Here is a 20828-nt window from a genome sequence, read left to right on the forward strand (position 1 = left end):
AAAAAAAGTCCAGGCTTTCAAGTTCTCGAGCTTTCACACAGTAAGTATTTATCCCAGCATGGCGCACACTCATTTAGTCTGGCGAGGAGCCAGGAACTTACACCCGTGACACCTGTGAAATAGAGTGCGCTTCTGCGCGAAATTCCATGACATGGAATCTCGACGGATCTTTGACAGGCCGCGACGTTAGACGTCTTGTGGGGGACGGAATTGGAGGGCGCTTGAACGAGGACTGAGATCTCTGGCCCGACGCGATCGAGCATGTCCTAGACCTCTGATGTGGTACCGTTCGCCTACAACTTCTTTTGTCGCCATCATCAACCGATCTAGACGATGCATGAAGGCAAAAGCAGTAGAGACGCCCACGCAAAACATCCTTTCAAAATATTTTCAGAGGGTTTCAATATCGAAGGTAATGAATGTCCAACTCACATATATTGCTCGTTCTGCAACATCTCAAAAGTCAGAGAATGTGGTATGCCATAATCGTCCTTGTTTTCCTTGTGGAACACGTCAAGCCCGTGATAGTGCATATTAAAACGATCAAGTAGAGGGCAAGGAGTTATTTGTGGCAATGGATTGCCGGTCTTCAACGACGTAGATATCATGGCTACATGATACCGAGACATGAGCAAAGTCAGAAACGAAGCGGCTTCAGGAAATTTACTTATGACCGCGAGAATGTCTCCCTGGAAATCGGGATCTAGAAACCTAGTTCTCCGTAAAAATGCTCGCGTCCAAGTCGGTTCCATATGTTCTATCACCGACATAAGGTGGGATAATGTATACGAAAGAGACCTGCATGCGTTTGGCTTAGTCACAGTGACAAATCTAGATAAAATTCTACTGACAGCTGAAGATCCAATATTAACTCATATCGCCGTGCAGGCCACGTTCCGCGGAGGGAAAACTAAGGATTTAAAGGTTAAGTTAAATGGCTAGGAGCTTACGGCGATGCATACCTCGTACATGACATTTTCTTTCAGTGCAAGCGCTTTTTTTAACTTGGACCGAATCGCGATTAGATTCTGAACAATTTCGGGAATGTCGTGCACCTCCCTCCCGTGAGCAAAGGAAATGATGGAACAATATAGAACACCAATTTCTGACGATGTTGTGGCCAAAAGCGTCCTGTGGTAACGCCTGATCGTAGTTGCAGGGGGGAGAAGGGAGACAAGGCTGGTAACTCATGGTTGTCAAGACTTTGAGCAGACCACGAACATGGAGCTTACAATGCGGCGACAACGCCTACCACAACAGGGATGAACCGTTTCTAAAATGGGAGAAAGGTCAGGAACGTGGCTAAAACCAGTCAAGGGGCAACGCACCCAAGCAACAGTTATACCGAAACCTGGAGCGCCTGGGACAACAATGAAAACGTCCTGGTAGGAATAGCCGACGACCTGCGCCGCAACATACTGAATTTAAGTGAAAAGATTGCCTGAATATCCTTACCAAACTGGCTGTCAAAGCAAAGACGGTGGTGGTAAGCGGCATTATTGGACAATACAGCTTGATGAAGAAGAAAATCGGAAAGAAAACAGCGCATACTGCCGCTAATCCATATGGATTTCCGTCTCCTGACCCAGATGAGATATACCTGAAACGGCGGAAAGCTTTAAGATGGACTTTATAGGGCCGAAATGAATAGCACGCACCACATTGCTGCGCCAACAAGGCCACCTAAAAAGGTTGCAATAATTCTGGAAACTAAAATATACGCCGTATCTCCTCGGAAGCGTGAAATGGTAAAGTGAAACATTATTCTTCAAATCATATCTCAGGATCGAGAAATATGCAGAAGGTGGAATGCATACATTGCCCAAACAGCTCGGTTCTCTGGAAACATCTACAGGTTAAATGAGGCATATGTATTTGATTCAGACGTACCGTATGCAAACGTGGCCGAACTTCTGAGGAAGAAGACGAGACAGATGACGACTAGCAGCCTCAGCTCAATTACTAGAAACAACCAGTTGATATAGTGACCTTACCACTAAAAATCCCGGCCTTGATTGAAAATAACATGTTGCCTCGTCCGAGGCCGGTCAAGCCAAGGTACAAATGGTACATGCACCATTCCAAGACATTCTTAGGAGGTAAAGCATCAGGGTCTCTATGACGTGCTTGCCCAAGAGCGTCTTCCTCCTCGGCGGCGGATGGTTTAACACCCTGAATCGTCTCTGTCAGACGGTTAGTATTTGTTGGTGAAGCCCTGACAGCCACTCACCAGGATCATCATCGTCATCAGTAGGCGCGCTCGGGAAAACTTGAAATGGATTTGAAAGACGGCCTGGAGTCCACAGACGGTTTTTCTTCCGAAGTTCTTCAAGTTTTATGATTTCATCGATCTATCAAAGGCCAATTACTAAGTAAACGACTCCGAAAAAAAGCGGAAAGGAGTACTCCGTCGATGACGATCTCAGAAATTTGAATGAGGTGATATTGATATACGTAGCAATTGAACAAGTGCCTGTGAGGGGGCGTTTCGTAATCTGAACCTGAATCTTCATCAGGTGTCTCAAAGGCGAGGCGGTAGGGTTGAAGTATTATGTGTCTAAGTCCGAATCATGTTCGTCAGAGTAGCATTCAACTCTGGTTCGACGAGACTCTCACCTTTTATTCACTCTAAATTCTTTCAAGGTCTCGGCAATATCCTTTCTCAAATTCTTAAGTTGTGTTATTTTTGATTGCCATTGAGCCTCCGTAACCTCCGTCTTCGAGAAGAAGCCTATGTGATTTGCTCGAACGGATGTCAGCCATCCATTGAGGCAGACCAAGCCATCTATACACGCCCTTAGCAGGTCGTCGCAACTAAGTAGATTTCAGATCAAGTGTAATGTTCGAATGAGAATGAAACATACCTGTCGCTCAACAGCTCCGTCGCCTTTCTTGTATGTTGTTCAGAGTTAGGATCGTTCGAGCGTGCCGCCTCGATGTCTAAATAACGCCAAATTGCGAATACACCCACAGCAGCCTCTTGCTTCCGCACCCGCCCTGTGGCCACTTTGAGCAAGTTTTTGTGAAGGAGATGATGTTGATGTGCGTGATGATTATGTGCGGTATGATGATGTGCGGTATGATGATGTTTGGAGGTAGGTCGGGAATGTGATCCGACAGGTAATAGCATCGAGGGTGTAGGGGAAACTTGACCTCGAGCCACGTTTTCCACATAATCTGAGTCCGTTCCTTGATCGTCGTCTTCGACTGAAGTTCTGTGATGCAATAGCCTACCCTGAGGAGGACTCGACAACCTAGGACTCGACACCCGAGGTGGACTCGACACCTGAGGCGAACTCGACACTAGGGGTGAATTAGGCAGAGATGGGGCAGGCGTGGTTGGAAACCTCTCTCTCGTGGGGTCGATCAACGTGAAATACCGCGCCAATCCGTTGGCCCGCCCGACAAAGCGTCGCGATAAGTCTTGAAACTCGCAGAAGTCGTTGGGTGCGAAGCGACTATAAAGGATGTCACTTGACAGGAGACGGGCGCTTCCGGCGAGAGGACCCAGGGCTGCCTCCGATTGATTGACAGTTTTCACAATCGTTTGAGCCATCGATACAAAAGATGGGGAGTCAGCCGGAGTTTGTAGGAGAGTTCGATGGAGTTTAAGGGAAGCGATGAGAGGAGATATGGTTCCTTGCAATTTTTCAGCGAATTGTTCCGATATGGTGGTAGGGAAAATTATGAGCGACGTAATGAGCGCTAGCGCGGAGTGAAAGACAATCGGGAGCACCACGGCCGTGCCTGCTTGATAAAAGGGGTACGGAAACAGGACTGCGGTGGTCAGGGGAATATCTTCAATGATACATCAGCTTGGAAGACACCTCACCCAGTGGACCACGCACCAAGGACAAAGGCACTAAAATCGCACGCAAACTTGAAAGGACCCGGTCCTTGTCGAGTTTTGGTGTACAGCATAGCCGCGCTTCCCAGAAACAGGAAAACCGCGAAGATAGCAGTAGGCTGCAACAGCATCAATATTGGACAAGGTCCACAAGTACACCAGTACTCACGCCAGGTTCTAGGAATTTGCCGGTTATGACCTCGGCAAGCGGCGCGGACGGGTCATGGACTGTGCGAGCCATGTCTGCAAAACGAATGCCAAGACAAACCCAACTACAAAAGCGGATGAGTTTGTGACGCAAACTTTGTGTGAGAAACACTAACGCCCAGGTAATCGATACGAATAGTAGGATTAGAACCTCGCGTTCTAGGACAGCCAGGAAAGGGTCACTGGGTGGGGCGAGAAAGGAGACTGACCATCCACATTAACCGACAACTAGGTCGACTCAAGGTAATATTTACCGATAAGAATGAGAAAGTCCGCCTGAAAATTTTTATGAGTCTCCATTGTATGGACGAAGAGGCAAACAGCGCACCGTTCCACCCATCGCCCTCAAAAGTGACGGGATCACGAAGAACACAATAGCTAACCATGCGGCAACTGAACACCTAATGAGAGGTTTGAACTTCTGCCATGTCCAGTTCGCTGGGATCCACGCCAGGTGAGTTTTCAGCGCTTTGAGTATCGACACCAGCGTTTGTTGGCCAGCGGGTGAATTTGACTTCTGCGAGTCTTTGGCCTCGACGAAGGGCTCTGCGATTCGAATCTCTGCATGTACTCGCGCCTTATTTCGTTTGCTGCGCCCAGCTTGCATGGAGAGTTTTGAGAGCTGAAGCTGGAGTCTCGGGGAGGAAAAAAAAAGATCCGCTTGGCTAATTTCATATCGAGATCATATCAAAACCCATTCGGCTCCAAGCGCAAATGCGGCCGAAACCGGGCGTGCCTTGCTTTGAATTCCGACATGATGCATGGTGGGCGATGCAAGCCACACTGAGCACGACCTTGGGGTGTTTTCAGGCGACACTGTGAGTATCGTGGTCCATGTGCAAACATGTACGGATGACGTATTCATGTAGGCGCGTAACCTCCACCGGTACCAGATGAATTACAGAAACTAAGTAAACGTACATAATACTTGCGAGCCTATAAAGTACAGTGAGTCTCAAATGAATGAAAGATAGTCGTGCGCTATGTACTCCGAACAGGTCCACCAAAAGAGAAACCTCACCAACCCAACACTACGGCCGAAACAAACACCAAAAGCCACTCGCACAAAGCATCCCCCAACCTCCGCCTCGACTCTTCACCACCGCTAGTCTTGTGCTTAGGGACCACTCCGTCCTGCTGGACCGCAAAAATCGAGGACGAAGGGAAGCCACCGACCGGCGAGACCTTTTGCTGTTCAATCTTGCCTGAACCAACCATGATGGGAACACCTATGGAAGGAATACCATTGACGACGACAAAGATCAGCGCTGGGCCCGGAGCGAGGATGGCTGGGTTGGGCGGAAGCTGGGAGACGTGCAAGACCGCTGTGGTGTTCTTGAACCCTGTGTAAGTTGATTGGAGTTGGACGTAGCGTTGGCCCATATTCTAAGTAAGTGCCGCTTTAGTCGTGAGGAGATGTGAGGGAATGGGTCCAACTTACGCGCGAGTGGGTTGAAAACCCTGGCCGGATGACGACAACAGTAGCATTCTCCACCGATCTCACGTCACCGAACAGGTCGTCTTTATCAAGCCAAACTTCGAACGCTGGGCCTCCATAAGACAGTGAAGAGGGAAGACCTTTCGGTTGGGGTCGTCGCGTGTTATAGTAGGGTGGGTAAAACTTTTCCATGCGGTACTCAGTAGGATATTTGACGTTCGGGTCGTTGGTGACGTCCATGTTGGGATTTGAACCCGCTACGAGGACGGATCCTAGAAATGCAGATACATTAGTACGGATTGTAACGAAAGAAAGGTGATTAGACCCACCGTCAGGAAGTAAGGTTGCTGACGAGGAATACAGCCGGGAGATGGTGCTGGGAGAGAGGCCGTCACTCGACCACCGACCAGTGTGCGCATGCGGATTATACAGAAGAGGTAGCAGCACCGGGTCGTCAGCGTAGGATTGCCCAACCGCCCAAGGTTGACTCCCGTAGCCCGCGCTGCCTAGTGAAGGAATTTAAGTGTAGGATTGGTCGACTGCAATAACAAAGCACGCACCTTTCCTACCCCCGTTCAAAGCTAGAATTTTGCCATCAGGAAGATTAATCATGTTCATCATGATCCGTCCTTCGGGTAAGTCCTCGTCGTGGAAGTAATTCCCAGAAGAGTCAGGCATAAGCTTGACACAAGACACAGAGGCGCTAAGTTGCATGGGGTTGAAATCAGGAGCACCCCATCTACGGAAAGAAAATTTTCAAAAAAACATTCAATACCCAAATATAGCAGACCTACGCTTCAGGAGGAACATTGAGCCCTCCACAAGACATGATGGTGGCCGTCCAGTTATTCAAAGGCGTCATGGGCAACATCACCGACCCCGCGCCAGCGGGATATGTGCGAACCGCATCTGGCACATTGTCAAGGGGGATTTCTTTCTTACTTGTAGTATTGAGGAGTGCCGTCGCCCAGTTTGATTGTATGAGCAGTCTTCCTGACGGAACCAGCCAAATGAGTGGGTGGTAGTTTGCCGGGAGGGTGTTGGTGAGAATGGTGGAGGATATGGGGTGACCATTGGGAGTTGGCGGGAAGAACTCGTATGTTGGATTGTTTCTGGTTGGGTCATTGAAATACCCGTCGCCGCTTGCGCCGCCGAGCTTAGGACAATAAATATCAAGCTAGAGTACTGCAGGAGAAAACTCACAATGATAACGCTGCCGTCTTTGAGCGTTTCCCTATAGCTGAGGTCAGTTAATATCCAACGGGTACTCTGCGTAAACGTACATGCTCGAATACCACCGTTGTTCGTACTTGGCGGGTGAGGCAGACCAGTTGCAGTTGGAATCGTCGCAGGGATTTAGCATACTAAAATAACGTGAAATTTTTTAGAACGATAGACCTCAGCGAGACTCACCGAATTCTATAATTCAACGTCAGCACAATTTGAAAATTAAACTCAACAGACTCACGCTCTCCGCCCGTCAGAGCTTGTGGTAGGGGCCCCATTCCCGCCAATGTTGACCCACGTCCCATTACCTAGAACACTCCCGCTCGAACAGAAAGAATTAGGCGAGATATCCATCGCCCTGTTTCCGTTTGAATCAACCGCGTATTCTAACGGTTGCGTAAATTAATAAGCCCCAAAATGAGAAGCGACAAAACTTGCCAGACGCCGACGCCGCCCGCCCATTCACCTGCGTGGGATTGTTCTCCACTTTGTCCAGTAAATAAACTTTGTCCGAGGTTCCTAAGAACATCTGGTAAAGGCGTTTGTTTAGTCAAGGGGGAGGTGTGGATGGAGCTGACTTACCCCTTCAGCGCTGACAAGACTTTCGCCAATGATTTTGAAACCGCCTAGCACGCCTCGTTCAGAAGGTTGACCTGGTGCTTGTACTACTGCAGAATTAACAAATGCCATGGACCCAGCCATGGCGGTGAATGATAGGATGCGATGCTTCATGCTGGCGTTGTTGTGTGTGATGTGGTTGTAATAGTCGTAAAGACGAACGAAATCGTTGAGTATTGTCCTCTAATTAGGGGATATAGATATAGGGAGGGAACTGTACAGCAAATAGGCGGGGCGAGATGGTGGAAGAGAGATGGTGAAAGACGTTCCGAAGTCCTCAACCTGTCCATTTCTAGGTCACGTGCCTTCGTAGGCGTCGTCATACGTTTCGCCTCTTCTTGCCGCTGCTCGGCGTTGCCTCGTATGCGTTGGGTTCTGCGTCGTCACCTCGGATATTCGTAACGTGGTGTCCGAGAGTTGATGGTGAACGGAGGCCAGCATTGTCTGCAGGTGAGCCATGAGAACAATCTGAATCCGATGCAGCAGAATCCGAGGACTCGTCCGAAGACTCATCAAATCTTCGAGGTTTGTGATAGATACAACAGACTATAATTCCAAATCACTATGGAGCACAGGACTAATTGAACAAGACGAACTCTTAGATTTCTTTTTCCCGCAGCCTTCGTTGTCTACCACATCCTCGTCCCAAGCCACTTTGGCCTTGCTCTGCTGCTTCTTCGACTGCGCGCCTCGCAATTTCAGAGTGCCCACTATCCTCGGGGCCTCGCTCTCGTCTTCGTTTTCGAGATCGCGTGTGGCGCCACTGGTTAGTGTATGCGTGCGAGAGCCATCACTTGGCGCAGACACTGACGACGGCTCGTGATGAGTGTCTGTGTATTGCATTTGTAAAAATTTAGGTGAAGAGTTGCAGTGAGCTGGAAGAGGTCAAGAGGGAGTTTGGCTGCTGACAAGAGGATGAACTCACTTGGAACTCCGAAGTCACGCGATCACTCAACCTTCTGCGGACCGTCATCGATTCATCTACGAGGCAGTGATAGAGGAGGCAGACAACGATGATGTGTCTCACCCTTCACCAAGTTCAATATTTTCAGCTGAGTGGGTCTTCTGCCGATTGGAACTGACTTTGTCCACCCGTTTAAAGAACTTTTTTGCGCCTCATCCGGTCGCGCCCCTTGACACCTTTGCAAGCTTCCTATTTTTGGGATATCCCAGTCACCGTGTTTCTCCCTTGTACCATTCTCGGGGACCTCGCGATCAGTGAAATTCGTTATGCAGGCGAAAGCGGTGAGCAGGAATACGCCGTGTTGAAGCTGCCCCACAGCTTTGATACTTCGGCTTTCCATTTTCCCCCTGGAAACTATGCAAAGGTGGTCGTTGACGCCAAGCGTTCGGATGGCGCCTCGGTGCTAGACTTCAGTAATCTTCGCACTTTAGAGGCCATCGTGAGTTTGTCAAGAACGGTTGCATCTTTGCAACGGAAAACGCTTGAAACTCTCCGTTACCGAGGTACGTTCCGACGCTGTTTCTGCGTTTTTACAAGGATTGAATTTTATCGCGGTACTCGTTATGTTAGTAAATTTCTTACAATACGAATGCGCAAATCTCGCCGAATGGAAGAAGAAAATCCCCTCGTCGACATTGAAAAGATTAGACTTCGTTCTCAGCGTTGAACCTAGATTCCGAGATCCTCTGTGTGGACTTGCATCAGATGTTGTCGAGATAAAAAGATCAATTTCAGTACAAAAAAAACTGAGCAAGCTTCCCAAACACTTTCCAAGATACCCTAGTCGAAATCCGTTCTCAACACAATAGTTCATGACCATAGCCATATGGCTTTTTCTTAATCAACCATCAATGTCAGAATGAACACAATGACATTCGAAATGAGTAAGGTATCAAGCTAGGTGCTACAAAAGTATGGTTATCTAGCAATACAAGTGGGTTTCTCATCTATAGGGGGGATGTGGACCTTCAAGTTGGCGAAGTAAAGTTCAGCGGTGCGGCCTGCGCACAGGTGGTATCAAGCCAAGTTCCTTCCAGATTGGAACAATACCGTCGCAACGACAGAGACTTCCAGAAGCCCTGCATGGATTGCTTGACTCGTGATCTCCATTACAACTTTGTTACTGGCTCGGTTAATTCTGACCAGCTGCTCGGGAGGGCTGGGACCTGTAGTGGACAACTAGACGCAAAATGAGCATCGTCGGGGACAAGCAATTACAGAAAAAGCACATACCACAATCGATCCGCCATTGGGAACCCAAGCGTATGGGCGTCCACCAAAAGTCATAGTTCGGTAGCTACATTCTGTCAGTCACACTACAGAAGACTTTGAAAACGCGTGTACCTGAGGTCAGAAGAAAGTTGCAGCCATAGGGAGGTGGTTTGCCGGTTGATGATATTAACGACCTCAACCCAGGGATGAGTTTGCCATCCAACCCTCGCAACGGGCTCGCCATTTGGTTTAGTAATCGTAGTGGACGTCTGATTCGTCGCAATGACCAAATAGGGCTTCCCTCCCGGGCCCTTTACAGCACAGTTCAAAACGTCGGTGAACTCGAACACCAAATTTGTTGGAGGGGAAGAAGTGAAGGCAGGGAGTGCTCCGAATGTAGGCGGATGAGAGGCGTTAGAATTCCATCCTTGGTCATTGATCGAGTGAGGGTTTTGTGGGTTGTGCCAGCCGCCCTGAGCGTAAGGATTGTTGGTTAACATGCTTAAGATGCGCTAGAGGTGTTAGAAAGAAGGAAAGTATGTCGATGAGTTGATGAGGATGTCGATGTTGAGCCACCCTTAAATACCATCCTCTGCAAGCCAGTCCTACGAGAGTAAAACGGCATGGATGGTGATTCATGAAACGGTCAAACATGCAACGGAACGCACCTCGGGGTGCACAGAGACAGACGGAACACTGGATTGTAATGGCTCCTCGACAAACCATCTCAACTGATAGTTTGAGCGCATCGGTTGGAAAGGTAGGCGGAAATTCCTCAAGGGGCGCCCTGAAAAACACTTGAGGGATTATGAAGAAATTGAGGGCGCACCTCAATCACAACTAAGCAACCACGCAGCATAAGAGTTCGTGGCGGGAGGGTGAGTACCGGACGACGTTGCGATCAAGGTCGTTGGCGCTTATTTTGAAGTTCGACGTGGGGGCTGTGATGCCACCATGCGTGGCACCGGTTATGGAGAAACCCGAATAAAGGGTTACGGGAGAAATGTATTGGAAACCATCCCTCCAGGCAACCTCAAGGCTCAACTAATGTGACATCGTTCTCAGAGGAAAGATGACCCTTCAATGTTGACATTATGTTGTCAATCCCTGGTCAACCCTCTTGCACATGTTGCATGACTTGTGAGCCTAGAAACCGGGGCAAATAATCCCGAACGAATCAATTACTTATCATAGATTTCAGGCGAAGCTTTCAAGGTTCAAAGTGTTGTGACCGCCCGCGACTTACAGTAGTATCGTTAGGAGGCGCTATGACTGGCGTAATGAATGGAGTTGGAGTATCCCACAACCGGCTGTAAACCCTCATTAGAAAACTCCAACCTGTTAGAGAACCCATCTTGTAAATTTTGTACTCATATGGAGAAAGAACTAAGTAGTTCGAAAGTTACCAGGATACGTTATATAATTTGCTTCGGCTATTTGACCTTCTCCTACATAAACTGACGCATTGGACAGTCTTTTACGTTCATAGCTTGTAACTGGCACCCTCAGAAAGTCGCTTTTCGGCTTCCTCAAAGTTGATGACGGACCAAATGGCCTTGAGATACTTTTCACAGGGTCAGTGTACTAGGAAGTGACGAATCGAATTGAATACGTACATCAGCCTTAACATTCAGGTACTGGAGATAGAAAGCGTGCTCCCAGATATCAACCCCGATGATAGGAAAGATATGGAGAAGTGGGTCCTGGTTAGGAGTAGTCGCCAGTTCCAGGCGGTTGGTGGTGGGGTTGAGTCCCTAAATATATACATCAACAAACATCGTAGATACAGTCACGGCGAAAATGACTCACAAGCCAGCCCCAGCCAGATCCCTGAATTCCAAGCGTCGCCTCATTGAATTGCTTCTTCAAATTGTCGAGGCTGCCAAAATCGCGTTCGATGGCCTGCTTGAGAGGTCCATCCTTCAAGACCCCGCCTGTTCCTTTCTTTACTTCAGCAGAAGGAGCAAGGTTCTTCCAGAACAGAGAGTGGTTGATATGTCCTACGAAATAATGAATGCAGTATTGATCCTTGTGCCCTACACTTACCTCCGCCATTGAATTTGAGTGCAGCCTGAAGTGCGATGCGCTCCTTAGGAGTGGATGCGCGTGCATAGGCGGCCTCTGCCGCATTCAAAGCATTGACGTAAGTCTGGTGGTGCTTCTTGTGATGAAGCTCCATGATCTGGCGAGAGATATAAGGCTCGAGTGCATCATAGGCGTAAGGGAGGTCAGGGAGAGTGTTGGCCATGGTAATGAGGTCGTTGTTGGGGTGAAAGGTTCAAGGAGCGGAGGCGATTGAGATTTATAATACCGTGAAATCGTGACATCAGAGCACGTGGGGTCTAGATCTATGTCGACTCGGCCTCGTTTCCTTGTTTGAATTAGCCAACGCTTCTTAATTCCGTACATCTGTAAGAGCATGGGATGATTATACCCAACTTTCCCATAAGAATATGGCAAGGATGTTACTCCTGAGTCTGAGTGGAATTTTAACTTTTACAGTATTCTTTTCTACAGGGCATTCACAATGAACACAGACAGGAAATACTTACACCGGAGATACAGAAGTGGTGACCGTTTATAGGGAGTACAACATATGGAATAGAAAAAACGTAATGTAGATGCGAAGAGAAATATGTGATGAAACGGAAGCTGACATTCATGGGAGGAATTGGTTCCAATGTCATGAGAGGAGGGGGCTCAGGTCCTCTCCCCGCGAAGACGCCTGGCGAGTGCGAGATCTTTGGGTTGACTGTAAATGGGTGAGCGTCAGAGAGTAATTAGAGAGTAGCCTGCACTTACATCGTTACACCTGGATTCAAGGAAAGGTGAGGAAGGATTCGGAACACACATCCCATACAGAAAGACGAAAAGGCAGAGAAGTGGAAGGAATGAGGCGAAGGAGAATGGAGTTTAAACGTACGTTTAGCGTGAATCGCGGCCAAGTTAGTATCTTCAAAAAGGGAGACGAGGTACGCTTCTGCAGCTTCCTGAAGTGCCATGACGGCGGAGGATTGGAAACGAAGATCCGTCTGGAGAAGAAAAAAAGGTGGTCGAGACAGTGGTACGACGATAAATGGAACAGCGTACTTTGAAGTCTTGGGCAATCTCACGAACGAGCCTCTGGAAAGGAAGTTTCCTGATAAGTAGCTCGGTAGACTTCTGGTAACGCCTGATTTCGCGGAGAGCGACGGTTCCGGGGCGGAACCTGTGAGGCTTCTTTACACCACCAGTAGCGGTCTGCGATGACGTTAGCGTCGGCATTAGGAGACAGAAAAATTGGAGTTATAATGTCCACGCCGTCCGCAGCGACGTTGGCGATGATAGGGGTTAAGACGAACCTGGGCGGTCTTCCTAGCGGCTTTCGTAGCAAGTTGTTTACGAGGAGCTTTGCCTAGAAAAATGAGGGAAGTTAGGCTTACGTACAACACGGCACAAATTACTGGATTGACCTCCGGTGGACTTTCGGGCTGTTTGCTGGGAATAACGAACACGATAAGATAAGCGTCACCGTCGCTGAAGACGATAAGCGAGAGATTTGCATACCTTAGTGCGAGCCATTTGCGCGCTTGACTTGTAGTTCCTTGATCAAGATGAGTTCGAAATGTGCGTTGATTGTGACGGTGGGAAGGGGGAGAACAAGGATCTCCAATTGAAAACTGCTGAGTAACCCTTGACAACTGCAGTTCTCACGCTGCACGAGCCAGTCTGAGCGTTTTGGGCCTCGGAACAGTGATGTGCCGGTCATTGACTAGTCAATGGTACAGTTGCGGACAAGCAAAGTCATCTAAAAATATTAACTTGTTTTTAAAGCCCCGAAAATAGTCGGAATCGACGCAGATTCACGAGAGCTTTCCAGCCATACCACTTTCATCAAATTCTATCGAGCCGATCCCTCAGAAATCGCCAAAATAAGGTTTTTCTGCCTCAAAATATTGGCGGACCCTAAATTTCACCCAAAAATTATGAAAAATAGTGCAATCAACTCCTTTTTGATGAAAGGGTTATGATCCCATAAAAATTAGCAACTTTTATCCATCCATTTCGGGTAAATAAATTCATTGATAGTTGCCAAAAATGGTAATTGATTAGTGATCAATCATATTTAGTCTCCGCTCGGACCCCTCCAGAGTCCCTGATCTGTGGTCAGCCTTCTTGTTAGAATTTCTGTGACTTTTTGTTAGATGGTACCATCACTACCAAGAATTTTACCCCACAACCGACGAGATTTGAGTAGTTTTGGTCATCAAGGACCCTAAATTGAGGCAAAAAATTGGTCCAAAAATTTGGCGGACCCAATTTCTCGTGGGAAAAACTTAATTGACCGTGACTTGGTCACCATTTACTAAATAAGGTAAGATAGTTAGATCAAAGTTAGATAAGCAACGAACTTTTGTACAGCGCGGTCACTGCGACGCGCACAAAAGACTGGAATTTGTATTTGAAATATTTAATCTACAAGGGAAGGAAGGTCCTCAAGATCAGAGTTGTCGCTATCCTCGGGGGGCGTCTTTCTTCTCCGAAATCCAAGCGCAGCTGACAAACGGCGTGTGACCAGTATACGGCGCTCTGTATTATTTCCTTGGGTAAGACGTTTCTAGATAGTGACAGTTAGAGTTTCCAAATTATATAGAATTATCAACCATACTTGTATGAGCAAAGAAACCTCATTGAGAATCCCTTTCACCCGTTCAGAACTCGGGGGAATACACTCCCATTCACGCGCCAACTGCGCCATGTTGCTTGCAAATGCAGCGTCAAAACTTAATGACCAAGCTTCCATGAGATCCTGCTTTGTGACGTCGTCAAGATAATGCAGGATCTCCCGACGTTGGTATACAACATCAGAAGTTGTCATAATTTCTTCTTCAAAAAATTAGTAGATTGTCACAATCATAAATTCAGAGCCTCACAATTTGCTGAAAAATTGCAGAACAGTGTACAGAGTTGGTTGTTTAGTTTGAGGATGTAAGCATCTATTCACAACTCCTGTCCTTTTATTTCTTTCCTTGCTCAGACTACCCGGGCCTGTTACTCTGGCCCTCCTCTGATCACTCCTGGCACTCCGGATAAATGTTGGATTGATCATATATACTTCACACATGTAGTACAGAGTGCATATGCCAACGCGCACGCAAATTGCTCATTATGTTATTGATAATCCCCACTCTCAAAGTAGGGCAGACCCTTCCCATCAGACCCTTACCATCACGGTGACTCACCTTCCCTCGAAGTCATTCATCACGTGCAAGTCAATCAAAAATCGATGCCAATGACTAGTCATGACTAGTCATCAAAGTCATGACCGTGACTTCCTGTTTTTAGTCATGACCTTCCAACACTGCCTCGGAAGATTGCATTTGGAGTCCATGTCATTCTCCACAGGTGAAACAATCTTAATGAGGGTTTCGATGGAAGATCCTTCTGGCATATAAGTAACATACACACTGAGTACTGAAGCGTAATGGACGTGTGGAGAGACATATAGAAGTGGATTGCAATGGAGAGGTAGAGTTTGAGAAATCAGTGTGGCGGCGATGTTGACTTCGGGGATCGCCGAGCGGTGATGATGCCATCGGCATATTGAGGCCCCATCAAACTTTGATCAAACTTGTCAACTAGAGGCTGACACTTAGCAGCGGCAGCAGGCACCTTGCTTGCTGACAAATACGCTGCTTTGCACCAATACTATGTGACTTTTTTTTCGTAACAAAGGAAACAGTGTTCAAGAGCTATAGCGCTACATAGTTATGTATATAAACATTGGAGCACTAAGAAAGAGACGACGATATTTTGAAAAGACCAGTTGTTTGCACCGGTTTGCTCGCTCGCGTGCGCCATATGCAAGAAAAGAGCCCCATGCCTGTAGAAAGTTTGTTTGGTCATGCTTGCCTGCTCACGTGCATGATATGCAAGAAAAGACCCCCATGGCCCCTGGGTTGTTTGTTTGTACCTGTTTGGTATTTATGACCTTGGGAGACCTTGACAAGCAAGGTGATGAGTGCATACTTATGTGTAGTGTTGCCACAAAGCGAATCAAATCGAATTGAAGTGAGGAAGTGTGCTGACTTCAACTTACTGTAGCATTTCATTCAATTCGACAGGGCCCGTGATGCGTGACAGGCCTGTCGAAATTTTGGTTTCGACAACCACACAAATTCGCCGTGACAAGCCGAAAATTTGGGCAAATTTTCGACCACTTAGTGCCACAGGCCACGAAAATTTTCGACATTTTTCACATGAGCGCCAGATGATTTCGACACCTTACAAAAATCTGCGTGACAACTGTGACATTTCAGCAATTTGAAGGGCACCGTGATGCGTGACCATCAAATTGAATGAAATGCTACACTACTTCGTGCTGTCAAATCGAATCGAAGCGAAGTCGGACATCACCAAAGGTTGATCAGCCAATCAGATCACTGGTATCCTCAAGCCTCAGCTGCACGAAATTATTGTAGAGTATCTAGACTACAGAACACAATAAAAAGTGCTATATATCCAAAGTACTGGAATTTTGTAGGGGTAGCGAAGAGGGTGTCATGTGGGATGAAAAAAGCTTGGATGCATTGGGATTCCATTAAATGGGCGGGGATTAGAAAATTGGCAAAATATTGGCCATGGAAAGTGTTATAATGGAGCAGTGTAGAAGTCTGATGGCCTGAGGATGACAAAAACAAATTGTTAGTGGGATAGCAGCCGATGTGTCAGCTTGAAGTGGGTTTTGAACGAAGTGATCTAGCTCCAGCGGTGAGTGACTGGGTGGCGGGAATGAGTAGAAAGAGGTGTATGAACACAACTAGGTGCCTCCCAGCCTGGGGTATACAAAGCTGGTAAATTCATAATGGATGAAAATGAGGGATTGGACAGCTATATTGCATTCGCAAATATGTGCCACTTTTATATTCAGTTGGAAGCAGAAAAAAGATCATATGATTTGGAAATTGTGCCTATAATTCAGAAAAATACGTAGTCAGGTGGTATAATTATTTGATGGGAAGTGGAAAGTAAGGATGGAGGGAGGGGAAAGAGTTAGGTAGGAGACACGATGGAGGACGCGACACTAATCTCGCCTCACATGTGGCAACCTTCCATTTCTGGCAGTTTTTGATGGCCATCACGAATCGACTTTGACTCACTTTGATAGCTTGAACTGCCTCGAAGTGGTGTCATTTCCGAATCAAATCGAAGTGACCTTGAACTCACTTTGCTTCAACAGCAACACTACTTATGCGTAGGTACATACCTCTCGCAAACCTCGATTGCCTCGAGAGACACTGTAACATTGCCAGAGTGTGTCATTGACCAGCTTATTTCCAACAGCAAAAACAGCAAAGGGTATTGTTCAAGGTTTGTGCAGTCGCCAAGTCGGCTTCCCTTGGGCTTCCCCTAACATTTTCAACTATCTTGTTACACTTGTCGCAGATGGTGTGCAGCAAATTGCGACATTATTTAGGAAATAGGTTAATTGTCTGGAGGGGAAATCCTAATCAAACACAACCTTACTGTTAACTGACAGAGTAGGGACAGAGTCCGAGTAGGAGGAGTCACAAGTCCGGAGCAATTTTAGTTGCTGGTAACAACAAACGCCTAGAATAAAAACAAAGATGAACAAAGAGTATGTCTCAGCGCAATAAAAAGCTTACCACAGAACCAGCGTTGGGATGTGCCAAGGCGAATGAAACCATGTCGCCGACAAGCTGGAGATAAGATTTGCTGGAGGGATCCCACCAAAGGGTCGACCTGGGTTTACCTACAAGTGAGAACTACGATCTGCAAGATAGATCCCCGAAGTATACTAACTTACATAAATCAGAATTGACCCACTGAGCTATAAATGGGAACAGCATGAAGAGATGAACAGCGAGCGAATAAACTCATACTTACCTGTCAAGATACTTGTAGTGGTATCAAAGTTCCAAAGGAAAGATTCTGAGTTCAGCTGGCATAACTGTTAGTTTTGCAAGTGCACAGTTGTGAGCAATGACATACGTAGACGTTGCTGTAGGTGTTTCCTACAGGGGTGGCAGGTGCATTGGGGTCAGCTGGGGAGGATATCAGGATTTTCGAAGAGGGGAGGCTGGAATGAGAGGCGCACTGTGCAAGGTATCAACTAAGCCACAAGTAGCTCTATGGAAAGTTAGTGTAGGATGACGTTGATATGTACTTGAACTAACTGAGACCCATCAACAAGGTCACCTCCTGCAAAACTGAGACACGGTTAAACACTGAGTCCCTATAATGGAGTAATTTTACATACCGACCGAGTGGTAGCTACCACTTTTATGATAAAATACAGGCAAGTGCCTGCACACCGACATCCACACTGCCTAATGAATTTATGAAATGAGAAGAGTAGGCAAAACTTATGAAATGTATTTCATTTCTTTACCAGTGCTTCTCATGACTATTTCATAACTGTCCTGAGACATATTTCAATACTACTTCATTGCAATTTCATTACTGCCTGTCCTTCCATTTCATTGTCTACCCAGCATTGTTTCATTGCTATTTCATTCTTGCCTGACTTTTAATTTCATTGCCTACCCAGCCTAATTTCATTGCCTTTTCATATCCTTGCCTGGGCTACTTCATATTCATTTCATATCCCTGCCTGGGCAATTTCATATCCTTGCCTGAGCAATCTCATATCCCTGCCTGGGCTACTTCATATTCATTTCATTTCTTGCCTGAGGCAATTTCATATCCCTGCCTGGGCAATTCCATATCCCTGCCTGAGGCAATTTCATATCCCTGCCTGGGCAATCTCATATCCCTGCCTGGGCAATTTCATATCCTTGCCTGGGCAATCTCATATTCATTTCATTTCTTGCCTGAGGCAATTTCATATCCCTGCCTGGGCAATCTCATATCCCTGCCTGGGCAATTTCATATCCCTGCCTGGGCAATTTCATATCTATTTCATTCCCTGCCTTGGGCTATTTCATATCCTTGCCTTTGCAATCTCATATCCCTGCCTGGGCTATTTCATACCTACCCTACTGCATTTATCATTGCCCCCTCAGAATGTCAGGCACTGCCTTCAGGGTCCATTTCAGGGTCCATCCCAAAGAGGAAACATCACCTGGTTTGACCAAAAGTGAAGAAAACCAAGAGGAGAATGTTTTTACCTATCAGGGTCCATATAATGGGATGTTGGGATGATGGTCACATGACCAATTACCAAAAATGGTCAAAAATGAAAGTTGTAGCCCTACACTATAGCTACCCAAATCTGTTTGAATTATGTTCTAAAGTGCTCCCATTGTGAAGATATAAGGTAAAAAATTTTCAAAAGTGTTGCATTTTTTTGTTTTTTTTTGTTTTGCATTTTTATCCATGGAAACAAAACCAAACAACCTGATTTCAGTATATTTGGAAAGCTAGAAGAAAGGGCTACAATTATTGTATCATGGGAAAAATGACCAAAAAAGGAAGGTGCATGCCCTAGAAAAGAAATTGACACTGATAAACTATAATAGTCAGATATAGACTACCATAGACTACCAAAAAGTCAGACATAGACTACAAAGTTTACTGATAGCCAGACTTAGACTACAAGGTTTACTGATAGACTACAACTACAAAGTTTACTGATACACTACAAATAACTACAAAAGTCTGACATAGACTACAATGTTTACTGATACACAAAAGACTACAAAAGTCGGACTTAGACTACAAATTTTACTGATAGACTACAAAAGACCACAAAAGTCAGACTTAGACTACACAGTTTACTGATAGACTACAAAGTATACTGATAAACTACAAAAGACTACAAAAGTCGGACTTAGACTACAAGGTTTACTGATAGACTACAAAAGATCACAAAAGTCAAAAACTTGTACTTAGACTACAAAGTTAGTAGTGTCCGCTTGTTGTGACTACAAAAGCTTGTAATGTGCACTTTTTCATTAGAAAGGTTTGTAGTATCCACTTTTTGAGACTACAAAAGTTTGTAGTGTGCACTTATTCATTAGAAAAGTTTGTAGTGTCCACTTTTTGGGACTACAAAAGTTTGTAGTTGACATGTAGTTTATGGTGTTCTTGGCTCTGTCCAGATTATGGGCGTGAGGTTGAAGGGTTGACATGATCTTACTTACATATTACCAATGCTGCTGCATTAGTTTTTGACATCATGCACAAGTTGTCTCTCACATTAGGAAAGGCTATCCTATGCCTTCATAATGGCACCTACTGTCCTATCTCAAAATATAATTATTATAAGTTCATGTGGGGATATGGCTGAAGGAATACCATGACTTTACATATTGCTATTGCCACATCACCACTTTTTGACATCATGGCCAAGTTGGCTTTCACATCAGGACAGGCTATTCTCTGCTTTCACATTGATAGTTACTGGTCTGTCTGCTTTCACATTGATAGCTACTGGCCTGTCCCAAACTTTGATATCAGCTCTTTGAGAGCTATAGAATGATGGGCTGATTCATCCTTGGAGGTGTCCTTAAGTTAGGTCATGTTGTAAGTTGACCATGTATTGAGACAGAACAGTAGATATCAACATGAATGGCCTCCTCTGGCTTGACAGCCATCTTGATCATGATGTGAAAAAGTGATGATGTGGCAATAGCAATATGTAAAGTCATGGTATTCCTTCAGCCATATCTCCACATGAACTTATAATAATTATATTTTGAGATAGGACAGTAGGTGCCATTATGAAGGCATAGGATAGCCTTTCCTAATGTGAAGACAACTTGTGCATAATGTCAAAAACTAATGCAGCAGCATTGGTAATATGTAAGTAAGATCATGTCAACCCTTCAACCTCACCCCCATAATCTGGACAGAGCCAAGAACACCATAAACTACATGTCAACTACAAACTTTTGTAGTCCCAAAAAGCGGACACTACAAACTTTTCTAATGAAAAAGCGCACACTACAAACTTTTGTAGTCTAAGTACAAGTTTTTGACTTTTGTGGTCTTTTGTAGTCTATCAGTAAACCTTGTAGTCTAAGTCCGACTTTTGTAGTCTTTTGTAGTTTATCAGTATACTTTGTAGTCTATCAGTAAACTGTGTAGTCTAAGTCCGACTTTTGTGGTCTTTTGTAGTCTATCAGTAAACTGTGTAATCTAAGTCCGACTTTTGTGGTCTTTTGTAGTCTATCAGCAAAATTTGTAGTCTAAGTCTGACTTTTGTAGTCTTTTGTGTATCAGTAAACATTGTAGTCTATGTCTGACATTTGTAGTTATTTGTAGTGTATCAGTAAACTTTGTAGTCTATATCCAACTTTTGTAGTGTATCAGTAAACTTTGTAGTCTAAGTCTGACTTTTGTAGTCTATC

At 45.8% G+C, this 20828-nt stretch overlaps 9 protein-coding genes across 9 annotated transcripts; 2 read left to right on the top strand and 7 right to left on the bottom strand.

The window, feature by feature from the left end:
• Positions 1-186: 186 nt before the first annotated feature.
• Positions 187-4661, bottom strand: LACBIDRAFT_312894 (uncharacterized protein; the record flags this gene model as incomplete). The annotated part of the gene is made up of 20 exons (XM_001888476.1): positions 187-376; positions 433-798; positions 852-910; positions 963-1179; positions 1233-1273; positions 1329-1403; positions 1465-1600; positions 1659-1766; positions 1818-1839; positions 1891-1941; positions 1995-2183; positions 2231-2351; positions 2407-2557; positions 2617-2814; positions 2865-3798; positions 3849-3966; positions 4017-4119; positions 4171-4258; positions 4309-4330; positions 4383-4661. 20 exons carry the CDS (start codon positions 4659-4661, stop codon positions 187-189), a joined length of 3468 nt encoding a protein of 1155 aa, XP_001888511.1.
• Positions 4662-5071: 410 nt separating this feature from the next.
• Positions 5072-7451, bottom strand: LACBIDRAFT_312895 (glyoxal oxidase; the record flags this gene model as incomplete). Its single annotated transcript, XM_001888477.1, has 11 exons — positions 5072-5440; positions 5496-5764; positions 5822-5998; positions 6053-6231; positions 6287-6648; positions 6696-6726; positions 6776-6856; positions 6906-6911; positions 6961-7105; positions 7158-7248; positions 7302-7451. The coding sequence occupies 11 exons, from the start codon at positions 7449-7451 to the stop codon at positions 5072-5074; spliced, it is 1860 nt and encodes a 619-aa protein (XP_001888512.1).
• A 205-nt stretch (positions 7452-7656) lies between these two features.
• Positions 7657-8180, bottom strand: LACBIDRAFT_312896 (uncharacterized protein; the record flags this gene model as incomplete). The annotated part of the gene is made up of 2 exons (XM_001888478.1): positions 7657-7883; positions 7934-8180. The coding sequence occupies 2 exons, from the start codon at positions 8178-8180 to the stop codon at positions 7657-7659; spliced, it is 474 nt and encodes a 157-aa protein (XP_001888513.1).
• A 170-nt stretch (positions 8181-8350) lies between these two features.
• LACBIDRAFT_312897 (uncharacterized protein) lies at positions 8351-9110 on the top strand (the record flags this gene model as incomplete). The annotated part of the gene is made up of 3 exons (XM_001888414.1): positions 8351-8355; positions 8440-8804; positions 8872-9110. The coding sequence occupies 3 exons, from the start codon at positions 8351-8353 to the stop codon at positions 9108-9110; spliced, it is 609 nt and encodes a 202-aa protein (XP_001888449.1).
• Positions 9111-9158: 48 nt separating this feature from the next.
• On the bottom strand, positions 9159-10425 carry LACBIDRAFT_295681 (uncharacterized protein). Its single transcript, XM_001888479.1, has 5 exons — positions 10182-10425; positions 9646-10118; positions 9535-9598; positions 9352-9480; positions 9159-9302 (listed from the first exon to the last, which is right to left on the bottom strand). Exons 2-5 carry the CDS (start codon positions 10011-10013, stop codon positions 9270-9272), a joined length of 594 nt encoding a protein of 197 aa, XP_001888514.1. The 5' UTR covers positions 10014-10118; positions 10182-10425; the 3' UTR covers positions 9159-9269.
• A 431-nt stretch (positions 10426-10856) lies between these two features.
• On the bottom strand, positions 10857-11774 carry LbMnSOD2 (mitochondrial manganese superoxide dismutase). Its single transcript, XM_001888480.1, has 4 exons — positions 11560-11774; positions 11323-11513; positions 11130-11267; positions 10857-11077 (listed from the first exon to the last, which is right to left on the bottom strand). Exons 1-4 carry the CDS (start codon positions 11759-11761, stop codon positions 10997-10999), a joined length of 612 nt encoding a protein of 203 aa, XP_001888515.1. The 5' UTR covers positions 11762-11774; the 3' UTR covers positions 10857-10996.
• Positions 11775-11997: 223 nt separating this feature from the next.
• Positions 11998-13135, bottom strand: HTR16205 (histone H3). The gene is made up of 7 exons (XM_001888481.1): positions 13060-13135; positions 12966-12990; positions 12855-12907; positions 12604-12753; positions 12437-12545; positions 12316-12325; positions 11998-12265 (listed from the first exon to the last, which is right to left on the bottom strand). Exons 1-7 carry the CDS (start codon positions 13072-13074, stop codon positions 12214-12216), a joined length of 414 nt encoding a protein of 137 aa, XP_001888516.1. The 5' UTR covers positions 13075-13135; the 3' UTR covers positions 11998-12213.
• A 2128-nt stretch (positions 13136-15263) lies between these two features.
• On the top strand, positions 15264-15563 carry LACBIDRAFT_312902 (uncharacterized protein; the record flags this gene model as incomplete). Its single annotated transcript, XM_001888415.1, has 1 exon — positions 15264-15563. One exon carries the CDS (start codon positions 15264-15266, stop codon positions 15561-15563), a length of 300 nt encoding a protein of 99 aa, XP_001888450.1.
• Positions 15564-16419: 856 nt separating this feature from the next.
• On the bottom strand, positions 16420-17945 carry LACBIDRAFT_333784 (uncharacterized protein; the record flags this gene model as incomplete). Its single annotated transcript, XM_001888482.1, has 13 exons — positions 16420-16463; positions 16653-16666; positions 16720-16737; positions 16760-16790; positions 17020-17086; positions 17160-17229; positions 17271-17286; positions 17321-17344; positions 17401-17464; positions 17506-17610; positions 17774-17793; positions 17829-17843; positions 17906-17945. The coding sequence occupies 13 exons, from the start codon at positions 17943-17945 to the stop codon at positions 16420-16422; spliced, it is 528 nt and encodes a 175-aa protein (XP_001888517.1).
• Between the last annotated feature and the right edge of the window lie 2883 nt (positions 17946-20828).

Source organism: Laccaria bicolor, genomic scaffold, assembly GCF_000143565.1.
Source record: "Laccaria bicolor S238N-H82 LACBIscaffold_55 genomic scaffold, whole genome shotgun sequence".
In the NCBI taxonomy this organism is placed as follows: Eukaryota; Fungi; Basidiomycota; class Agaricomycetes; order Agaricales; family Hydnangiaceae; genus Laccaria; species Laccaria bicolor.

What these genes read in the sequence shown, in the direction of transcription:
- HTR16205 (XM_001888481.1), bottom strand. An exon ending in CCGCTAGGAAGACCGCCCAG is followed by an intron (nt 12,754 to 12,854) that starts GTTCGTCTTAAC and finishes ACGTCATCGCAG; the next exon opens with ACCGCTACTGGTGGTGTAAA. An exon ending in AGATTGCCCAAGACTTCAAA is followed by an intron (nt 12,546 to 12,603) that starts GTACGCTGTTCC and finishes TTTCTTCTCCAG; the next exon opens with ACGGATCTTCGTTTCCAATC.
- LbMnSOD2 (XM_001888480.1), bottom strand. Translation starts at nt 11,761, where the DNA reads ATGGCCAACACTCTCCCTGACCTCCCTTACGCCTATGATGCACTCGAG. An exon ending in ACTCAAATTCAATGGCGGAG is followed by an intron (nt 11,514 to 11,559) that starts GTAAGTGTAGGG and finishes ATTATTTCGTAG; the next exon opens with GACATATCAACCACTCTCTG. An exon ending in GATCTGGCTGGGGCTGGCTT is followed by an intron (nt 11,268 to 11,322) that starts GTGAGTCATTTT and finishes GTATATATTTAG; the next exon opens with GGACTCAACCCCACCACCAA.
- LACBIDRAFT_295681 (XM_001888479.1), bottom strand. Translation starts at nt 10,013, where the DNA reads ATGTTAACCAACAATCCTTACGCTCAGGGCGGCTGGCACAACCCACAA. An exon ending in CAACTTTCTTCTGACCTCAG is followed by an intron (nt 9,599 to 9,645) that starts GTACACGCGTTT and finishes GACAGAATGTAG; the next exon opens with CTACCGAACTATGACTTTTG. An exon ending in CCAATGGCGGATCGATTGTG is followed by an intron (nt 9,481 to 9,534) that starts GTATGTGCTTTT and finishes TTTTGCGTCTAG; the next exon opens with TTGTCCACTACAGGTCCCAG.